At 36.3% G+C, this 19,338-nt stretch overlaps 4 protein-coding genes across 5 annotated transcripts in view; 1 reads left to right on the top strand and 3 right to left on the bottom strand.

Annotated features, from left to right (window-relative positions):
* The first annotated feature begins 276 nt into the window (after nucleotides 1-276).
* Nucleotides 277-1,306, top strand: LOC130432488 (E3 ubiquitin-protein ligase UBR5-like). The gene is made up of 2 exons (XM_056761862.1): nucleotides 277-527; nucleotides 616-1,306. The coding sequence occupies exons 1-2, from the start codon at nucleotides 501-503 to the stop codon at nucleotides 826-828; spliced, it is 240 nt and encodes a 79-aa protein (XP_056617840.1). The 5' UTR covers nucleotides 277-500; the 3' UTR covers nucleotides 829-1,306.
* A 4,104-nt stretch (nucleotides 1,307-5,410) lies between these two features.
* srsf10a (serine and arginine rich splicing factor 10a) lies at nucleotides 5,411-10,079 on the bottom strand. Its single transcript, XM_056763106.1, has 6 exons — nucleotides 9,892-10,079; nucleotides 8,084-8,188; nucleotides 7,130-7,233; nucleotides 6,878-7,046; nucleotides 6,486-6,533; nucleotides 5,411-6,156 (listed from the first exon to the last, which is right to left on the bottom strand). The coding sequence occupies exons 1-6, from the start codon at nucleotides 9,954-9,956 to the stop codon at nucleotides 5,916-5,918; spliced, it is 732 nt and encodes a 243-aa protein (XP_056619084.1). The 5' UTR covers nucleotides 9,957-10,079; the 3' UTR covers nucleotides 5,411-5,915.
* A 943-nt stretch (nucleotides 10,080-11,022) lies between these two features.
* On the bottom strand, nucleotides 11,023-12,440 carry fabp10a (fatty acid binding protein 10a, liver basic). The gene is made up of 4 exons (XM_056762737.1): nucleotides 12,281-12,440; nucleotides 11,982-12,154; nucleotides 11,496-11,585; nucleotides 11,023-11,148 (listed from the first exon to the last, which is right to left on the bottom strand). Exons 1-4 carry the CDS (start codon nucleotides 12,345-12,347, stop codon nucleotides 11,098-11,100), a joined length of 381 nt encoding a protein of 126 aa, XP_056618715.1. The 5' UTR covers nucleotides 12,348-12,440; the 3' UTR covers nucleotides 11,023-11,097.
* A 1,380-nt stretch (nucleotides 12,441-13,820) lies between these two features.
* Nucleotides 13,821-19,338, bottom strand: part of myom3 (myomesin 3) — a 37,396-nt gene continuing 31,878 nt past the window's right edge. For both annotated transcript variants that reach the window (XM_056762534.1, XM_056762535.1), the window contains 10 exons: nucleotides 18,808-18,875; nucleotides 17,972-18,079; nucleotides 17,461-17,548; nucleotides 17,002-17,040; nucleotides 16,686-16,791; nucleotides 15,598-15,761; nucleotides 15,489-15,525; nucleotides 14,629-14,651; nucleotides 14,490-14,545; nucleotides 13,821-14,411 (listed from right to left, as the gene is read on the bottom strand). In XM_056762534.1, coding sequence (XP_056618512.1) covers nucleotides 14,145-14,411; nucleotides 14,490-14,545; nucleotides 14,629-14,651; nucleotides 15,489-15,525; nucleotides 15,598-15,761; nucleotides 16,686-16,791; nucleotides 17,002-17,040; nucleotides 17,461-17,548; nucleotides 17,972-18,079; nucleotides 18,808-18,875 — 956 coding nt within the window. In that variant the 3' untranslated portion in view covers nucleotides 13,821-14,144. The remainder of the gene's footprint in view (nucleotides 14,412-14,489; nucleotides 14,546-14,628; nucleotides 14,652-15,488; nucleotides 15,526-15,597; nucleotides 15,762-16,685; nucleotides 16,792-17,001; nucleotides 17,041-17,460; nucleotides 17,549-17,971; nucleotides 18,080-18,807; nucleotides 18,876-19,338) is intronic.

Here is a 19,338-nt window from a genome sequence, read left to right as displayed (position 1 = left end):
GTGCAGATGCTCATCAGCTTCACCTCCTTCAATGACGAGTCTGGTACACGCTTCACTTTACACTAGGGCTGGGTTTTGTGACTATATTTTCGATTCGATACTTATTTATGTGGTTTTGATTCGATTCAGCATCGATTAGTTATCAGTTTTTCATTAAAATATAAATTAGATTTTTATAGATTTTTTTGTCTTTAAATAATTAGTATGGTTTCTATGTTGTTTAGCCATGCAGAAGATCCTCTATTAAATTAAGAGTAAAATGTTCATCAGTCCTTTAATGTTTATAATATGACCCTAACATATGATCTGAAGTTATTTTAGTTTGTTACCAAATATGTATTAAGTATTTGTGATTCATCACAAGTAATGTAGTTCATTTAAAGGTATTTGCAGCTGGACTGTTGCATCAAAGTGATTTTGGTTTTAATTTGGCACCTGCAGGGGAGAATGCTGAGAAGCTGCTGCAGTTCAAACGCTGGTTTTGGTCCATCGTTGAGAAGATGAACATGACCGAGAGGCAGGACCTGGTAGGCGCTTTATCTTCTTCATCGCTCAGAATGATTTCATGTAAGGAGCTGAAGGGCAGATTTTTAACTTGTGTTTGTGCACGTGCAGGTGTACTTCTGGACCTCCAGCCCGTCTCTTCCTGCCAGTGAAGAGGGATTCCAGCCCATGCCCTCCATCACCATCCGCCCGCCGGACGACCAGCACCTGCCCACCGCCAACACCTGCATCTCCCGCCTTTACGTGCCACTCTACTCTTCCAAACAGATTCTCAAACAGAAACTTTTACTCGCCATCAAGACCAAGAACTTCGGTTTTGTGTAGTTGAACGAAACATGTTTCATCGTTGTGTAATATTACTAGTTCCATTTTGTAGATTTATTTTTTGTCTATACAGTTTTATCAAATTAAAAAGCGCTGTCTCGTCCCCGGCAGTCATTTGTTTGATCTGCGTTGCAAACGTAGACGCCTTGTTCTTATTCTTTCTTTTTTATTTCTGTTATCGGAACATAACAACATTCCTGCATTGCTTTTGTTAAGTTGAAGCCCTGCAGCTTCATTGGTTTGAACTGTAACTTCCCATGAATTTGGCTCGACGGTAAACGGTCCGCCAAACCCCAGCCAAAGACGACAGCGAGGAGTATTTAAAGAAAAAGAAAAGGTTACACTGTGATTATTTTATTTTTCCTGCCCTAAACATAAACTTACTATCATTGAGAGTTCACTGCTGCCTTTGTGGAAAGTCATTTTTTCTTGTATAGAGGGAGTGGGGAATTTCAAAATAAACTTGGATGCAAACTAGTGTCACGCTGCTTCTCTCTTTTACACCTAGTTTACAAGTAAAGTGAATGTGTGTATAAGCACTATTTTATAAGCAAAGATTTAAATGATATATACAGCAGTAAAATCTCATTACATTCACTAAGAGTAAACAAAATAGTTTTACAGCCTTTATCTTTATAATGCACAGGCAATCAGTGCATGTTAAAGGGGATTTCTTGGCTCTTAATTTAAGATATTTTCCCAACTGGTTTCTTCAGACTCTGCTTATTTTGCAAGGACACAGAAACAGGAGAATGGAGGCTGCATTTAGGTGCCGATCAGACAAAACGATCGAATGTTGCTAGGTAACCACCGAAACTTCTGTCCTGGCTGTCAGTCAAGGATTATAGTTGCTGTAGTTGCTGCCAAGTTGTATTATCATATTATCAGAAACTTTAAAAAGGAATTTTCTCTGTTAACCCGCGTCAGGCAACACGTTTCTCCTTCATTGCTGTCTCCGGACGTGTCAAGCAACTTTAAAGTTTGAGATACCTCTCGCTGCAGCCTGTAGCGCGTTGACGTCATGCATGCTTTTGCGCGCATGCGCCTTAACGTGATGTGGTCAAGCATTCGTTACTGCGCATGTGTGTCCTGTTTACCTTACAATGTGACGTTTTCACAGATTTTTATGTCATGAATGTGTAAACTCAGACCCCGGATATTATGTCGGAGATCAATGCATTCCTGTCAATCACGCGGCGTCGGGGCATATTAAAGATAGCCAAAACGATTTGATTTTAATGTGTTAAAAAAAGTTTACAAGAAGACTTTATTCATGTCATTTCGTGCTGTAAAACGTTTACTTCTGGGTATGAGGTCGGGAATTCCCGAAATCCGAGTTGTCTTGAACAATTCGTTAATAGAGTAAGTGCTCCTTTTAATGCAAAGCAAGTTTATTTATAAAGCACATTTAATACACAAGGGCAATTCAAAGCGATTTACATAAAATGATTGAGAAATAGAGAAATAAGACGTATCTTTAAAATGAAAAATATTTAAGATCACAAATTAGATTTAAAGAAAGAATAAAACAGCAATAACATTGATTAAAAATGTGAGAAAAAGAGAAGAACAATGGAAAAATAAATTAGAAATAAAAGTGCAGTTGATGTAAAGCAGCAGTACTCAGGTTGTAAATGCACAGCTAAACTAATACTAATAATAAAAACGTTTTAAAAATGTAAAAGATCTGATATTTTTTTGTTTAAGAGCTCTTTTCTTCTTCACGTTGCGCACTTATAAATGCGTGACGTCGAGTCTGTATGGAACGCCAGGAGGGTCAAAAACGTGCGTATTTTAACGCCTTAACAACGCGTAGAGTACGCGTTGTTTGCGCGTAAAGTACGCGTTGTTTACGCGTAGAGTACGCGTAGTCTACGCGTGAAAAATCGACGCGTACTCTACGCGCAAACAACGCGTACTCTACGCGCAAACAACGCGTTCTCTACGCGCAAAGAACGCGTACTCTACGCGTTGTTAAGGGGTTAAAATACGCACGTTTTTGACCCTCCTGGCGTTCCATAAGTCTGCAGCGGGGACTACTTGTAAAGTTCCGTTATCACATCGTAAGTCCCGCCTCTACTTTCATTCGATTGGACAATAGGAAAAAAAGCGCATGACGTCGAGATTATTCAATTTCAGGCGCTCGTAGCGAAGCGGAGACAAGCAGGTGTATAAACGAGGAGCGTTTATCATCATTGTGCTGTTGAACACTAAGATAAAGACAATGTTTATGATCATATGAAGTTATATGTCTGTTATCAGATTAAAACAATGTTATTAGTTCATGTGATTGGACCAGCTGTTATATGTACAGACCGTGTTGACCCAGAAAGAGAAAAGAGTTCTCACAGAGTTCTCCCGCCATCATCATGACTGTAGAGCTGTGAAACGGAGAAGATACTTTGAAGTTGTTGTGAGATAAGTTACAAACTACTCATTTATAAAAGTAGTTAAATTATAGTTTAGCTACCCATCTGAAAAAGTAGTAAAGTACACTACAAGTTACAATTTCTTTTAAACTACTTTACTTCACTCTACACATTAAAAAATATCACACTCCAGTATTTTATTATAACAAACTGTTGTAAATTTCCTAGTTACGGTACCGTTTTTTACTTCATAAATTATGAAGTATACTTTAATATTTAACACTTTAAAAGTGTATGAATTTAATATAGCTAGATACTAAAGAATATTGTAGTATATGTTATTCGACAGCTGTAATATACTACAATTTAAAATAGTAAATACTAAAGTATACTATATTTTTATGTGATGTGATACACGTGTTATTGACTAATGTTTTAAATAAATAGAAAAGTTTAAAAAAGTGAAATAAAACACCATTATCATTGTATTGTTTATTATTTTCATTACATAATATTATTATTTAATACTTGACAGGATTGGTGTTTTGAACTTTAAAGTCACCATAAAGCGGAAGTTGTGATTGACTTCTTTCCTGTATCGTGACGTGTATCCCAGTGAAACAGCCTTTAATCTGAAACAGATTGTTTTTCTCCATTAATCAATCATTGGAGTTTGGGTTCCTCGCCACAGCAGGGCAGTGTTGGCATACTCACCGCGAGACTGCATTTATTTATTTATTAAATAGATATTATTTATTAGAAGGATCTTACTTGTTCTATAAACACAATGCACTGTGCTGTGTTTTACCTTTCTGTGTTTTTCTGTTTTTCCTGTTTGCTCCTATAAAGCTGCTTTGGAACAATGCACATTGTGAACAGCGCTAAATAAATAAACTTGAATTAAATTGAACAGCCTCTGAAATAAGAAAGAATGTAGGGCGGGGCCTTGTTTTGCCGTGACCTTTTTGATTGGTTTATTGTAAGTTTTGCTTGGAGGGGAGGGTTTAAAATGCCTGGCCATCGGACAGTCCAGAGATGGGCAGTATTTTAATTACATGTATTTGAAATACGTATTTAATTACATTTGAGTACTTTGGAATTTATATAAAATGCACGTTTTCCTTAACAAAATAGCCAAATGTAATTTGAAATTAAATACTTTGAGAGACTGTATTTTGCATTTGGAAAAACTTGACCCCCAAATATGTCATTTTATACTTGCCTACAATACCTTCACCAGGTGGTCCTTTGTAGGTTTTATTACAGGTGTAGGGACTAATATGGCACTGAACAAGATCAATGGTTTAACATGACAAGTGTTGTCTCTTGAGAACGACACCGCAGACGCATGAACATTTCTTTCTGATGAGCTAAAGAAATGAGGAAAGCAATTATTCAGAATAGGCTGGTATGTAAAATGTTAGGAGTGTCCTGATGTTGTTTTTCTATTCCAGATCATTCAGATGACGTTACAGATGTCCGAACCCATATGAGGGAATCCGTCCCGGTGCCGGAGAAAGCTGATGACACGTGCTTTAGGTGGATGGATGGTCTCTTGGGTGGATGTGGGACTTAATATTTTATCCCAATCGTGGTTCTGGTATTGACTCTAATACTGACAGCACATTGTCCATTGCAAAGTTTTAGTGGTTTTGTTATGCGCACCATTGCAGCTTTGACGAAACAAGGAACTTATGGATCAAGATGCTGTTCCAGTGTGGGAATCTGAATTTGACACATATGAGGATAATCATACATGTCAGTTAGAACCAGGAGTTGTTGAACAGGGAAGTTACAGCATCAATGGTAGAGCTCGGCTCGGAGGAGGAAGTTTAATTTGAATGTTCTTTTTATTCTTTGAATTTTGTTACTATATCTATTGTTTCTAAAAAAATAGGACTTGTCCCAAATAAAAAGATTTGTATCAGAATATTTGAGATTCATCATGTAGTGCTCTATTTTGCATAATGTGAATGTGTTTATAAGCAAAGATTTAAATGATATATACTGCAATAAAGTCTCATTAACAAGATTTAAGGGTTTGATTTGGAATTGATTGAAACTTCTCGACAGAGAATAAAAACATAAGCATTTCACCGCATGCAGATGCATCATGATATTTCAAACAGTTAAATTGAAGCTTGCAACAGAGACGTCACATTTACAGACCACAAAGATTAACGAATTCAGAAATCAGACATAAGAACACGTGATCACTCAGACTCATGTTTCATGTTTAATTTGCAATGACAAAAATAGTACAATAATCAGATGCTAATGGCAACAGTTTGAAAAAGTATCCAATACATCTTAACCTTTCAGGAGACAGAGTAACACTGATCTTTCAGAACAAACGCCAAATAAATCTTAAAAACCCAAATAAAAAGACAAACAGAGAAAAAAATCGTTTCTGTTGCATCTGTCATCTCGACCTACAAAAATAAAAAAACATCTTTATATTGGATCAAAGTGAGAAGGGAACAAGTTTTTACCTAAAACTGTCTTTGAAAATATAAACCTTTCATGTTCTTGCAAGTTGCATCAATCGTTTTAAATGCGAGACTAAAGAACTCAGCTGGAAGAACAACTTGTGAAAATCTAAATCCAAAAACAAACAGATGAGCTGCATGACGGGTTCAGCAAACACACACACACACACACTGAGACGAGCTGCACGTGATTACAGTATATAAAAGCAGAAGGGGATATTCAGATGCATTAACGGCCTCCAGACTTTCGTCCGGCCCACGATCTAGAGCGTGAACGTGAGGCGGAGCGAGAGACAGAACGCCCACGGTTCTCCTCCTCGTGTTGGGCGGCGGACGAGTGCACCTCTTCTGTGGGGGGGCTGGGGCTTTTGGAATGGGATCGTGGTCTCCGGCTCTTGGGCTTGGCATCCTGGGGAGGAGAGTGTGATGGGGAGCGATGGTGCCGACGGCTGTGATCACGTGACCTGTGCCTGATTGAGGGCAAGAAAAATGACTCAATCACTGTGCGTTTTCATGTCTCCTTCATACAAGTTCAGATGCAAAAACATTTTTATTTTTATATTTAAGAAACAATTGCACCATTTCACATGTCAAAATTATAACTCCTCGGTTTTGCATGGCATGTATTTTTTCAGTTACACACTACATCTGTAATGCTCTTGTCGAGCTCGTGCTTTCAAATATTTTTTTTTTTTAAAGAATGCCGATTAAACAATACGTGATGTAATATTTCTAAATCAAGCAGGATTGAAAAAACCTTATTCAGAGTTTCGTCAAAGATTGGACGTGCTAAGCTTACCTGTTATTATCTCGACTTCTGCTCCTGCGATGTCTGCCAGACCGAGAGCTGTTAAAAAACACGCAAACATTCAATACATCAAAAACAGGTCTAATGTTTTCAGAGATGGTCTCAGTTTCCTTGTTGTTTAATCTGTCTTTATTACAAATAACTAACATTATTTGGTGAATCTCTGAAGAACAGCACAAAACATCTTGTAATTCAAGACAAACATTGAAAGAACCATTCAAATCACAAACTTCTTTGTGATGGAAAATTCTTTACCACTTACACCCCAATAAAAGCAAATATAGAAAGTCAAAAATTATGCAAAAGTCAAAAAGAATATCTAAAGATTTAAGATTAAGAAAATGAAGATTCAAGACTAAAAAAAAAGCAAGGTCAGTACTCACTCTCTGGGGCTTCCTGATCTGCGTCCACGTCGATCACAAGACGGACTGCGAGATCTTCTCCTGCCATAACTGCGGCTGCGGGATCGTCTGCGACGGCTGTCTCTGTCGTCGTCATCGTATCGCGAGCCACGAGGAGAGTGATCCTCTTTAGTTTTCATCTGACCGGGAGCTGCAGGGATTACAACAGACTGGATTCATATAATAGATTCAAACACACACAAGAACATTTATGGTGGGGAAATCATGTCATACTCTTTCGGTCTCCTTGAGCAAACTGAATCTCGATCTGCCGTCCGCAGACCCACTTTCTATCCAGGTTATGCTGGGCGTCTTCTGCGTCTCGCACATCCTCGAACCTGCTCGGCTGTTAAGGCTTTGCTTTTAAAAGAGACACTTGACTTCTCGAAAAAATATGAAACAAAATAAAACACCAAACAGAACACAAACCTTTATCAATGACTTGAAAAGGGGCTATCGTGATGAACGGCAAGAGAACAATTACATATGAAATGATGAGGTAGCTTGAAAAAGAAAAACTAGAACAAAAGTCCAAAAGTAAGACATCTATAGGGTTAAGTTGGACAGGGGCGTACAGAAGTCATGGGTTGAAAAACTGCCTTTGATTACGTCAAGAAATCATGTGCTCTTGTAATGGTAGGATACAACGTTAAAACTTGTTACCTTTAACCTGCTTGACCTTTGACCTTGAGCTTGACCTTTATTCTCTTTAACCGCCTCCGAGAAGGACTTGGGGATGTTGTGTGCCCAATAACCTTTAGTTTTTTCCTCTCTTTGGTCAGACCGAGGCCTTGACTCCAATTTTGGTCCCCTTTGAATCTTCAAGCTTTAACTTTCTCTTTATTCTTTTTTTCTCCTGTTCCCTTTGTCTTGAATCTACTCTACATCGGCCCTTTCAAATATTCTCTGTAGGGAGGGTCTCCAGAACTGTATGTCTTTACATTTTCTGAGACAACAACAGAGGAAATATCGGTTAGGAGACAACGGCCACAATGATCACCAAACATCTGACATTCACGGCCGCGTCCTGCACCATCATTTACTCACCGTCACCATCACCGTCGTTTCAAACCTGAGTGACCTTCTTTTACCAATACAATGAAATCAAAGAATTTTGGGACCACATGAGGGCCAGTAAACTCTTCCTGTATAGGTTTACAATGTTTCTTTTCTTTACACAAAGGATATTGTACGTATGCAAATCCTCTTGGTCGTCGTGAATAGAAGTCAACAGGAACGTAGACATCTACTATAGGTCCGTAACGACCAAACTCACGACGCAAATCCTCTGGCCTAAAGCACCATGAAATGACAGTACATTGATTTGAGATCTCCTCTCCCAGAATGTTTTGAGATCTTTAGAACTTATTAAGCAACGGTTCTTCAACCATTATGGTTTTAAATACTGTGGGCTGGTTAGAACAGTTCCAGGCTAACATGTGAATCACTTTAAAGGCATATGGAGAAAATCAAAGAAAAAAAGCTGTTTATCAATGAGAAAATGTGTCAAATACTATCACTAACTAATATTGTGTTCAAGAAAGAGAGGACAGGACATTACACGATATAGAATCTGTTTAGTACATTAAGTTTAGACATTGAAATGATTGATATTGTAATAAAAATCCACCATAGCTTAAATCGGCATGAAACGGAAGAAGCGATTGTCTTTATTTACATATACCCAAGTAAAACTACTTCTGAAATGAGGAAAAAACACTTGGGGCGGGACTTGATTTCATCCAAGGACAACTTTGCAGCCCCGCCCTGGCAGCATTCCTCGTGACCAGAGACATTGATAGAGAGAGTTCTGCCAACAGAAGTCCAAAATGCTGGAGCGTCACATGATTAATGGAGCCTTCAGATAGTTCCAGGAAGTTATGTTTTCTCTTTTAATGATTTTATTTTGTATTCATTAAATGGCCTTCGTCTTTAATTGGGTCAGTTGGTCTGTTTAGTAGCAGCTCCACGCGTTACTAGTAACTTTCGGGAACCATTGAAACCGTGAAAAAACTGTTCCATAGGAGTCAACGGAGAAGACGCGACTCTCTCTCTCAATGGCTCAGCGCGTGAACGGAAGTGAAGAGAGGTCGTTTCCAGAGGGGGAGGAGCTTAACGTGTTTGAGCAAAGATTACAAGTGCAAATTAATTAAAAATAATTATGATGTGCGTGTGCACATGTAAATAAGTATAATGTATACTTAATGTAGACAATAGAAATAAATATATTTCTATAAATATGTAAAAATAGATTTTTAATTGTTTGCCGATTTTTTATCTGACCTGTAGTCAAATTCCTACAGACTATGATGTTTTTAACCTTATGGCATTAAATAAACAAGTATACTATTAACTTCTAATATAATTAGTAAATACTACAGTGCACTACCGTATTTTTACATGTGGAGAAAAATGTGTGACTTTGAAAACACACGTGTTGTGTACGATACACGCTATTAAGTGATTTAAACAGAAAAACATATTTGTGAATACTAACGTTACACTAACACTTGTATTTATATTATAATTTCCATGTAACGTTAACTGGTATCCAAAAGAATATTTAAATATAACGTTAATCATTTCCGCTCCCTCATTTCGAAGTCATGAATGTAAAAAACGTTCACAATTTAAACTCTAATAATACAAAACTCTCAAACTGGAACACATTTATTCCTGCAAACAAAATCAGTTTATATAAAATAAAATGAACACTGTAACGTTAAACAACACGCGTATAAGGGCTTTAACCTCTCCTCATATGTTAGCTTTAGCGATTAGCATAAACCGAGCTGTTGTGAGAAACGTCACGAGATTTGCAATTCATCGATTCAACACACGTATTGAAATTCAGATTAAATACTACAGTTAACACAACATGTGCATTTTTACAGATAGTTTATCGCTGCACACGCGATCGCGCGCGAGCTGTATTTTACGAGGCTCGAGCGCGCGCGCAGTGTATGATATGCCCTCATACAGTAGTAAACACTGACCTGCTCTCGTCAGAGATGTTTCTGATGAACAGTGAGGTGTTTGGAGGTCTCATGTATCTCGCCATGTTGAAACTGTGCGTCTCCACGCGTTCTGTTTTCGAACGAACACTCACTTAGCGCGCGCAGGCCGCAGTTCACCTCAGTTCAGTCCGCCCACGTCACGAACACGAGAGATAAGCGCGAACTGACAAGCGCATGCGCACACATGAAGGGCCGGGGTGACGTCACCGGACGTGCGTGAAACACAATAAAGCGCTTTAATTATTATTTCCGATAATAGTTTGGTTTCTCAATAACTTTTAAGGATATTATTTTGGAATATTATGACTCTTGTACAATGTTTGTTTTATTGTGAAAAAAAAAATCGTTGTAAATTTTACATACAGAAATGTAAATTCGCCAATAATAAGCCATTATTTCTGGTCTTCCGAAAAGATCTTAAGTTATATCTGGATTCTATTTCACCATCTCTAAATAAGACGATTTAAGTTTGTAAACACTTTAATATATATACTGTAACTGATGTATAGGTTAGTTTCTTACCCTCAGTTTTGTTTTAATTTAATTTAATTTTAATTGATTAATTTATTTTTTTTACTTTTACTTTTGTACATTTCAATCTTTCTCTATGTTCTATGTTGATGATAGGAACATTCTTTTTATATCCTGTATTCATTGTATACTTTGCATATGAAAAGGTTTACTTAAGTTTTACCTGTATGTGAACATGTATTTTTTTGAAGTTCAATAAAAAAAGCGATTTAATAATATTTTTTTATAAAATAATTTTTGATTTCATTGTTGTCTTGATTTTTTTATGATAATTATAATATAACGGGCAATAATATTAACGTTTCTCTATATCTATTGTTTCATCATTTTATAAGTCTATAACAATTCTTTGTTATGCATGTTATGTGTTAAGTATGTTAATCGTTTTTAATGATGATGATGAATGAGGTAACCATTTTTATGCAATTTTTTTCAGTTCATAAGCAGCATATTACAATTCTTAGGACTTTATAATAATAGGTTTGCTTGTTATGAAGCAGTGTTGTTATTAAAAGCACCTGTAATTTTCTGCTTTATTTCACACCGTGAATGACACCATTTACAAAAGCATACAGGACGTTGATAAATCAGAGCTTTATTTTAAATAGCCAGTAAATTCATAATGAAACATTTGTCTTCTGACACCTTGACGCCTTAAATCTTTTTACTCTTTCTGATCATGGTGGTTCCACTTACTGTCAGCGTCTGAAAACACAAAGACAAAACAAATCTGTCATTCAGATAAAACTTTGTGAGTCAAGATTGTGGGTTTACAGAAACCAGAATAGGTCTGGTTGTCACACACGTTTTCCTCCGGTGAACATTTTAACAAGTTGGTTTAAACTTTAACATACTGAACTAAACCTCTGCTGCCGAAAACACATATTTGTAAATTAGACTATTGCCCCCAAACTGTATATTCACAAACAGCTCTTGTGAGAACTTCTCAGTGTGACAACTAGCCCCCGTCTCTCTATGAGAATGTGCGTTAGTTGGTATGCTGTGACTCTGAGATTGTGGTTGTCACGTGAACTGAAGTGTTGAGCACAAACCTCAATCATCTCTCCTCCCTTGATCTCCTGGATGTGAGAGAATCGATCTGTGTCACACACCAGCTTTCCACCATCCAATTTGACAATGCACTGAACCAGAAAGAGAGAAACATGAGTCTGAAGCCACAGACAGACCTCTCCTTGAAAGCAAACACTGAACCATTTATGTATAAAAAGTACATAGAACCTATTAAAAATGTTGTATTAAATCACTTTCTTCAGATAACGATAGAATGCTTTTGGTCAGAAACTTTCCCTTTTTTTGCAAGAATGAATGAACATGATTCAATTCACACTGAAATCCACTTCATTAACTGTAAAAATGAGAGTCACTTTACAGGATGAGGTTTATGTCATTACAGGCAGAAAAATATGTATTTACTAGATATTATGGGGAAAGTTTTTCAATCAATCAAGTCATACTTAAATATAATATTTAAACCCCTGTTCAACTGGAACATCTCTTGTCCTGTCTGATTATTTCACCTTCAGCTTCTTGCCGTCCATGGTGTTAATTTCAGCTTCTTTGCCGATGGTGAAGGAGTTAGTGACGGATTTTCCAGGTGTCTTGGATGTGATTTTAAAGTCGTTGCCGTTTTGTTGGATTTCTGTCACAGGTTTGACATCTTTGGCCAGTTTAATGACGTCTTCTGGCAGTGCTGTGAGATGAGAAACACACACATATTGAGCGACCTTCATTCATGGCTTATACAAAGTTAAAAAGGATTTAAAATGAAAAGATATTTCATGTTTAAAGAGTATAGGGTGTAAATGTAAGAACTCACAGATGGCTCTGAGGAATTCTTCATAATTCTCCTGAACGTACACCTGCCATGTTCCGCTGAAGGCCATGTCTGCTGTGATCAAACCTCTCGGCCAAAAGCTTCACACAGCTTCGAGAAACTAAAGGCAAAGTGAAGATGATGCTGATCCACCCCACTACTTATACATGTAAGAGAGATGGCGTTCGCTCATTTGTCAGATTAATGATTGACACTTTCCCAATGTTTGAACAACCCAGAGTTCACTTACATCACGGTCTGACATCGTCCATCCTCAGAAGATCATTTATTTAAAGACGTATCGCCAGCAAACTCATCTCAAAATAGATATTATGTATTTGTAAATCTGCATTTGACTCTGTCTTAAGTGAAATGCAAAAGGAAGATATTTTGAGAAATGTGGTTTTGAGGTTCTGTGTTGTGTTGTTGTCAAGATTCTTTAAAATACCTTTGTGATCTGCAGAAGAAAGAAACAAGTAATCTTACAAAAGATAACATGCTTATTATTTGGGATAATGTTATTTAAATGCATAGAAGTGTTTTTGCAGGTCCACCCTAAATCTGTGAGACATTTAACAGATTTTACAGTTTGAATATTACAATTTATCATTAGAATAAATAATCACAGAACATTTTTCATCTGGAGCCTGCATATCATTATAATGTCATGTATGCAGAACATACAACATGGATTCTAATCATATCATTTCATTTCATCTTTTACATTTTGAATCTTTGAAAAGAACCTGATGAAACGAAGCTAGACTGTTTAAACATATAACAGGTGAACGACACTGTGGACTGTTTGCTTTCTCTCTGGTCTGGTTGCACAATAAACATGAAACAGACCTCAGTGTGATTATTATGAAATCTCAGGGGCAAACACTTAAAAATCCCTGTGCTATCAATATACACTAATGTTGTTAAAGATTTATTCTGTACTCAACTACAGTTTTATATTAATGACACTGTACTGCATTTATACATCATACAGTAGTTATACTGTATATTCCATACTGGATTGTAAAACATGCAGTAGTTGTAAATACTATGCTTCACTTTAATATACTATACTATAATATACTAATATAATCGAGACTATACTGCAGTTCTATATAGCACACAGTAGTTATATACTACGGAGCACTTCAGTTATATATTCTACACAATACTGCACTTATATATTCCATACTGTACTGTATAGCACACAGTGGTTGTACATATTATGCTGCACGTCAGTTACATCTTCTACACTAAATTGTTCTTATATATGGTACTGTAGTTAAATACACTATACTGCACTTATAGATTTTATATTGTACTGTAATTATATACACAGTAGTGCACTTATGTATTCTATAGTAACTGGAAGCATGCAGATGAATATGATCTTCACACTTAGAGTTTGGTGAATCATTTTATTTGTTTAAGTTTTTTTAAGTAAAACACAAATGAAAATAAAGAAACTTGTCACTTGAATGTGTAAAATGACAACAATCCACACATCAAATAAACAAACCAAACACACCATAAATAAACTCTCCAATGTCTTCTGTCAGTTAGGGATAAAGATGCCTATGACATTGTGTTTCAAATCAATACTGTTTATATAGACTCTTAAAGCAACACGATAACTGTCATAGAGATTTAGAATTTAGTTTCATGGCCTGTAGGCAGTGCTGGAAATGACTCTAGTTTGGGGCCAATTGTTACATATTTAGACCATAGATGCAAAAAATCTAATGAATAAAATTTGCATTCAGTTAAAAAGGCAAATCCTCTCATGTTTTAAAGTGGCACTGGTCATTTTCTTGATTTTCTTAATTCAATTTTTTTGCTGTGACTCCCAATGAAATTGTGTTTCTGTTTACATCTCCACTGCATCTGCTCGAGGCTTTTCGCCGTGTTTATACACACTGACTGTCACAAGAACCGCCTGCGATCCAAACTTATTTCGCACGAAGATGCTGTAGTTGCCTGAGTCGTCCATGGTGACGTGGTTTATGGTAAGTGTGGAGGACTTGTTGTCATACGTGATGGTGTATTGACCGCTTGAGGTGAGCTCTCGATCATTCTTCAGCCAGAACATCTCTGGTGCTGGATCTCCATCAGCAAAACACGTCAAACACAGAGACTACATAGAGAAACACAAGCTGCATCAGACTGACCCAGACCAATTCCACAGGTCTTATAACAATAAGATTACATTTACCTTATCTTCCATTATAGCCACGACATCAGGAAGACCCTTCGTGACTCTGGCTCGATCTGTCAGAAGAAACATTGCCATGAAGTCTGAAGTTTGCCTTTTAGAACACCAACCTGAAACCTTTTCTGAGATAAATACTCACTTTTTTCAGCAAACTCCACCTGCCTGTGAGAAAAGAAATAAACAAATACAATATTATCAGATGAACCTCAATGATCAAACGCATTTAAAGATTAAACATTCCAATATTTTAAGTATTTTCATTTCAGTAAATATGAATATTTATAAAATTAATAAAATATACAATGTGCATAAAATCACTTTGAATGTTTATCTGCATGAGCGAATTATAGTTTATAAATACTTCTATTTTATACTTTTAAACAAAACTTGTGTCAAATGAAAGTTGAGGTGTTAAAAAAGGTTCTCCTTGTTTTTGGGGTGTACTAAAAACACATCATTTTTCACATATTTCACATTTTTGCAGCATCTCTTCGTTAAACTAAACCTAAAACTATCAAAACATTTCTGATAATCTAAAATTATCTGAAAAAGAAATTACATCTATATTCTTCTAGCTATGCTTTTATCTAAAGGGACAAACATTTTTTTTAGACATTAAATGTATTAATTTGAAATAAATAAAACCTAAGCAAACTGAAATAAATGTTACTTAATTAGTATATGTTAAATTATTAATTAAATTAAAGGCATAAATTAAAACATTGAACTGTGTAACATTTTGCAGATTTTTTTATACTCGAATTATGATTAAACAGCAAAAAATGGACTGAATAAGGCTGTAAATGTGAAGAAGAATACAGGACCCTTTTCAAATCAGCAGCAAAATTAGAAATGGAAGGTCAAGTCAAGAGCACTGCTTTCTGGGATACAGCAGATATAATATGGAGCACAATATGGAATTTTAAAGAAACACTTGAAACTTCATGTATGGATGAAACACATTTTATAAACCGACGGCGGCTGAAGGATTCTACTTACTTTAGTCTATGATGTTCCAACAAAGCATCTGCAAAAGCTACAGGAGAAGAGAGATGTCAAAATCACATGTGACGCTGGATTTCCGGCAAATTCTTTTTCTGTTGCTCACCTTGTCCTGAAAGATCCAAAGATCGACAGTGTGTCTCCTGACCATCAAACATCTCCAGCGTGTACTTGCCTTTATCATTTTCAGTGGGGCTAAAAATCTCAATCCAAACCTTCTGCATACTGCTGCCGGTACTCGTCCGTTCCTGCTGGTCAATTCTCTTCTCTCTGTCGCAGACAAACAGATCAAAAGTGTGCAAAAGATAAATGAAAAGAACAAAAGTCTTTATTAAAACTGCACAACTGAACTAACTGGCAGTTACACAGAAAGAAATCATAACCACACAATAGTGTTAATAGATCTCAAGTTAGCTTTTAAAATGTTTCTTGCAGATTTTTCTTTTTAGGAATAAAATAAACAGATAAATAAATACAAAAAAAAACAGCTGATGACATACATTAGAGGGCAAACGTGATGTCCAGAGAACATATCTGAACAAAATTTGCTTTTGATGCTTCCTCAGGCTTGAGGGGTATACTGGATATATTACAAAATGGAGGAAACACTAAACTCATTTTGGTATTTTTTGGACAAAATCATGAGGCAAAAACAAGAAACTCATAGGAAATGAGGAAACAAAGAGTAGAGTTTTATCCGTTAATAACATTTTGCTTTTGACTACAGAAGTCATTTTGACTCAATAAGCTTTGCTCAAGTGTTGTATGTTAATTTTTTGCCAAACTGGCAGCAGATTGACAGGTGAAGGGGAGGGGTTAACAGAGGCCCCGCCCAAGCCGTCTAACATACATCATCAAAGATGGATAGTCATTACAGGACGGAAGAGCATTTTCAGATTTTAACTGAAGATTATGAGGGCACACAAATTTTTAAAAGAGAATGACCCACATTGATAAACTATTAACAATAAAAGCTGCAATGTTTCATGAAAATTGTCATTTTTTATTTCACTGGGACTTTAAACTTCACACCAATGCAACCCACATACAAAATATCCAAAAGATGAGTAATTACATATTTGAATAATGAGTGAAGATGTTAATTTATCACTTTAGATCATGACTCTACATAAAAACTATCAAATGAATGAGGATCATTTATTTGCTGTGGGTCAGGATTAGCACACGACTCACTTGAAGTGCCAGCTGGTTTTCATGTAGCTCAGATAATATTTGAGAGAGCAGTAGAGCTTGAAACCCCCAGCAGTGCACTGAATTCTCACCGGTCCAGCAGAGAGCGCTGTGAGTGTGAGAGAACGAGAGAGAGAGAGAGAGAGGGAGAGAGAGAGAGAGAGAAAGAGAGGGGGAGAGAGAGAGAGAGAGAGAGAGAGAGAGGGGGAGAGAGAGAGAGGGAGAGAGAGAGAGAGAGAGGTTTACAAGAGCTGACATAATTTATAAAGACGATATCAAGTGAACATGATGCTTTATGAAGATATTAACATGGACCTACCGCATTGTTTACTCAGCTTCTGCATGAGACTTTCAAATTCTGGGAGAAATACAAACAAAACATCATATTAGTATAACTTTTTATATTTAATTCACCTCTTGATGTCAACCGCAGGGTGTGAATTATGGGGTCTAACCAGTGTTTCAAACAACATATCAATATCCACAATAATGAGATGTTTTTCTGCTTGCTATTAAACCAACACTTGAATAAGTCTGAAGAGGTAACCATAGCAACAAGCAGATGCTGAGCTCCTCCGGTTCCACCGAACATGACAAGTACAGTTGTGTGCACGTGTGGTCCTTTGAACCATCACATATTACATTGAACTGGTTGCCGAGCAACACAGATGCAGCAGCATCTTTGAATGCAGCTCAACCAATCAGAATCAAGAAACGGAACTTTTAATAATGCACAATACACAGTGTTTGTGTGTGTTGGTAAAATCATCATTCTCACCATCATCCAGCAGCTCCATCACACTCTCATCTTCTCCTCTGCCGTCTGACACAACCACTCTGTACACACCTGCTTCTTTCCTCGTCACCTGAACAATTCACAACACAAACACAATCGAGACGGATCCATGATTTATGATGTCCCTCCCGACTAACGGACTTAACTTGGAGGCCTTGAGGATGTTTATTGTATATATGTTTTTAAATTGAATCTCCAGCAGGGAATCAGAAGTCACTATTGGTGTGACAAAGGAATATTTTGGGTAAAGTTATGAAATTATCAGAGTCTAACTTTAACAATCACACTTTCTGTAACACACAAAATCAAATAAAACACTGCCTCTGGATGTTTCAAATGTGAAGTGTGAAGGTTTACATGAATTATTCAGTAAAACAAATTGATTTGTTTAAATCAAATAGGCTTCTTTACTCAGCAAATATCTAGTCGTGTGACAGTGTTAGATTGATGGTGTTGAATAAAGTTATTTTGTGTCATGTCTGATGTGGTATACCTGTGGCACGATTAACGTACTGACACCCGTCGGCTCCAGCACCGCCTGTGTGAGCTCAACTCCATCCTTAAACCATTTCATCTGTGTGTCTTTGTTTATGTTAGTGACCTGCAGCAGTGAACACACTCGTTGTTATTGTAAAAAAGATCACCAATTTCAGCTGCCCTAAAAGTTAAAGGTGCAGTTTGAAACTTTTTTACAGTGAAACATCCAAAAACCACTGGACCAGTGTCATATGTTTAGTTCAGTTGAGTGCTTACAATATCTCAAATGTTTCCAACTGTTTGTAAATCATGAGAGAATCGCATATCAATGTTGTCATATCCGCATAAGATCACCTGACTTAATAGTAATTCAATTAATTTGATGAATAACGTGTTATTTATTTTAATGAAATAAAATCACGTCATCAAAGGTAACATTTATAAAACTTTATTACTTTACATCATCCATGAAGGTGATTTCTCATTCACGTCTGATTGATTATTAGTGGTCGAGTTGAAGACGACAGTTCCCATTATTCCACACTTCTTCACAGCGTCATCAAGCTACGTCAATGTTGTTGTTTTGAACATTTTTACAAATTGAGCTTTTAAATCAAATTAGCTTTATGAGTCATTTGAACTTAAATTATATTGAAGTGACAAGTTAATACAACTAGATTTTTTAAGTCGTTTCGATATTGACTAAAAAAACTATAGAAAGTATGGCAGCTTTTTACGTTTATTTTATTACAGTGTATGTTTAAAGGCATACTGCAGTTAGATAATAACTGTTTGAAACAAATAAAGGGACCAATACTTGTTAACGTCACTACAGATCAGTGATGTCGTTACCTTGCATTTCATGATCATTTCACAGTCTGAGGTCATCGTCCATGACAAATATTCCTCGAAATGGGGACCTTGTGCAGCAGAAAGCAGAGAAATATATGCATTCGGCTTTATAGGATCTGAACTCACACTCAACATTTATATTCACCATTTCAAATATTTCATGATTAATGTGTATACATGCAGATTTTATAAACACTAAATATGAATGGGAGACATATCTGAAATATTGAAAGATTTTGAATCTATAAGCATGTTTTGGTATTAACAGCCATGGAAAAAATTAAGAGACCTATTCAGAATTCAGATTTTTCTGATTTTAAAATGAACTATTTCTAGGTGTGTGTTAAGGTAAAATTGTTATTTTTGTTTCGTTCTGTGAACTACTTAATTTCAAATTAAATTCTTGTTTCTATTTCCATTTATTCACAGAAAATAAAAATTGAAGAAACAGTTGAAAATAACAGAAAAGATGCTCTGTATTTTTTCAGACCCTCAGATTCACTTTTTAGGCATTTATAAAAAAGGTTTTTC

Source organism: Triplophysa dalaica, chromosome 12, assembly GCF_015846415.1.
Source record: "Triplophysa dalaica isolate WHDGS20190420 chromosome 12, ASM1584641v1, whole genome shotgun sequence".
Lineage (NCBI taxonomy): Eukaryota > Metazoa > Chordata > Actinopteri > Cypriniformes > Nemacheilidae > Triplophysa > Triplophysa dalaica.
The sequence above is the reverse complement of the archived record's forward strand: the minus strand, read 5'-3'. Positions and strand labels throughout refer to the sequence as shown.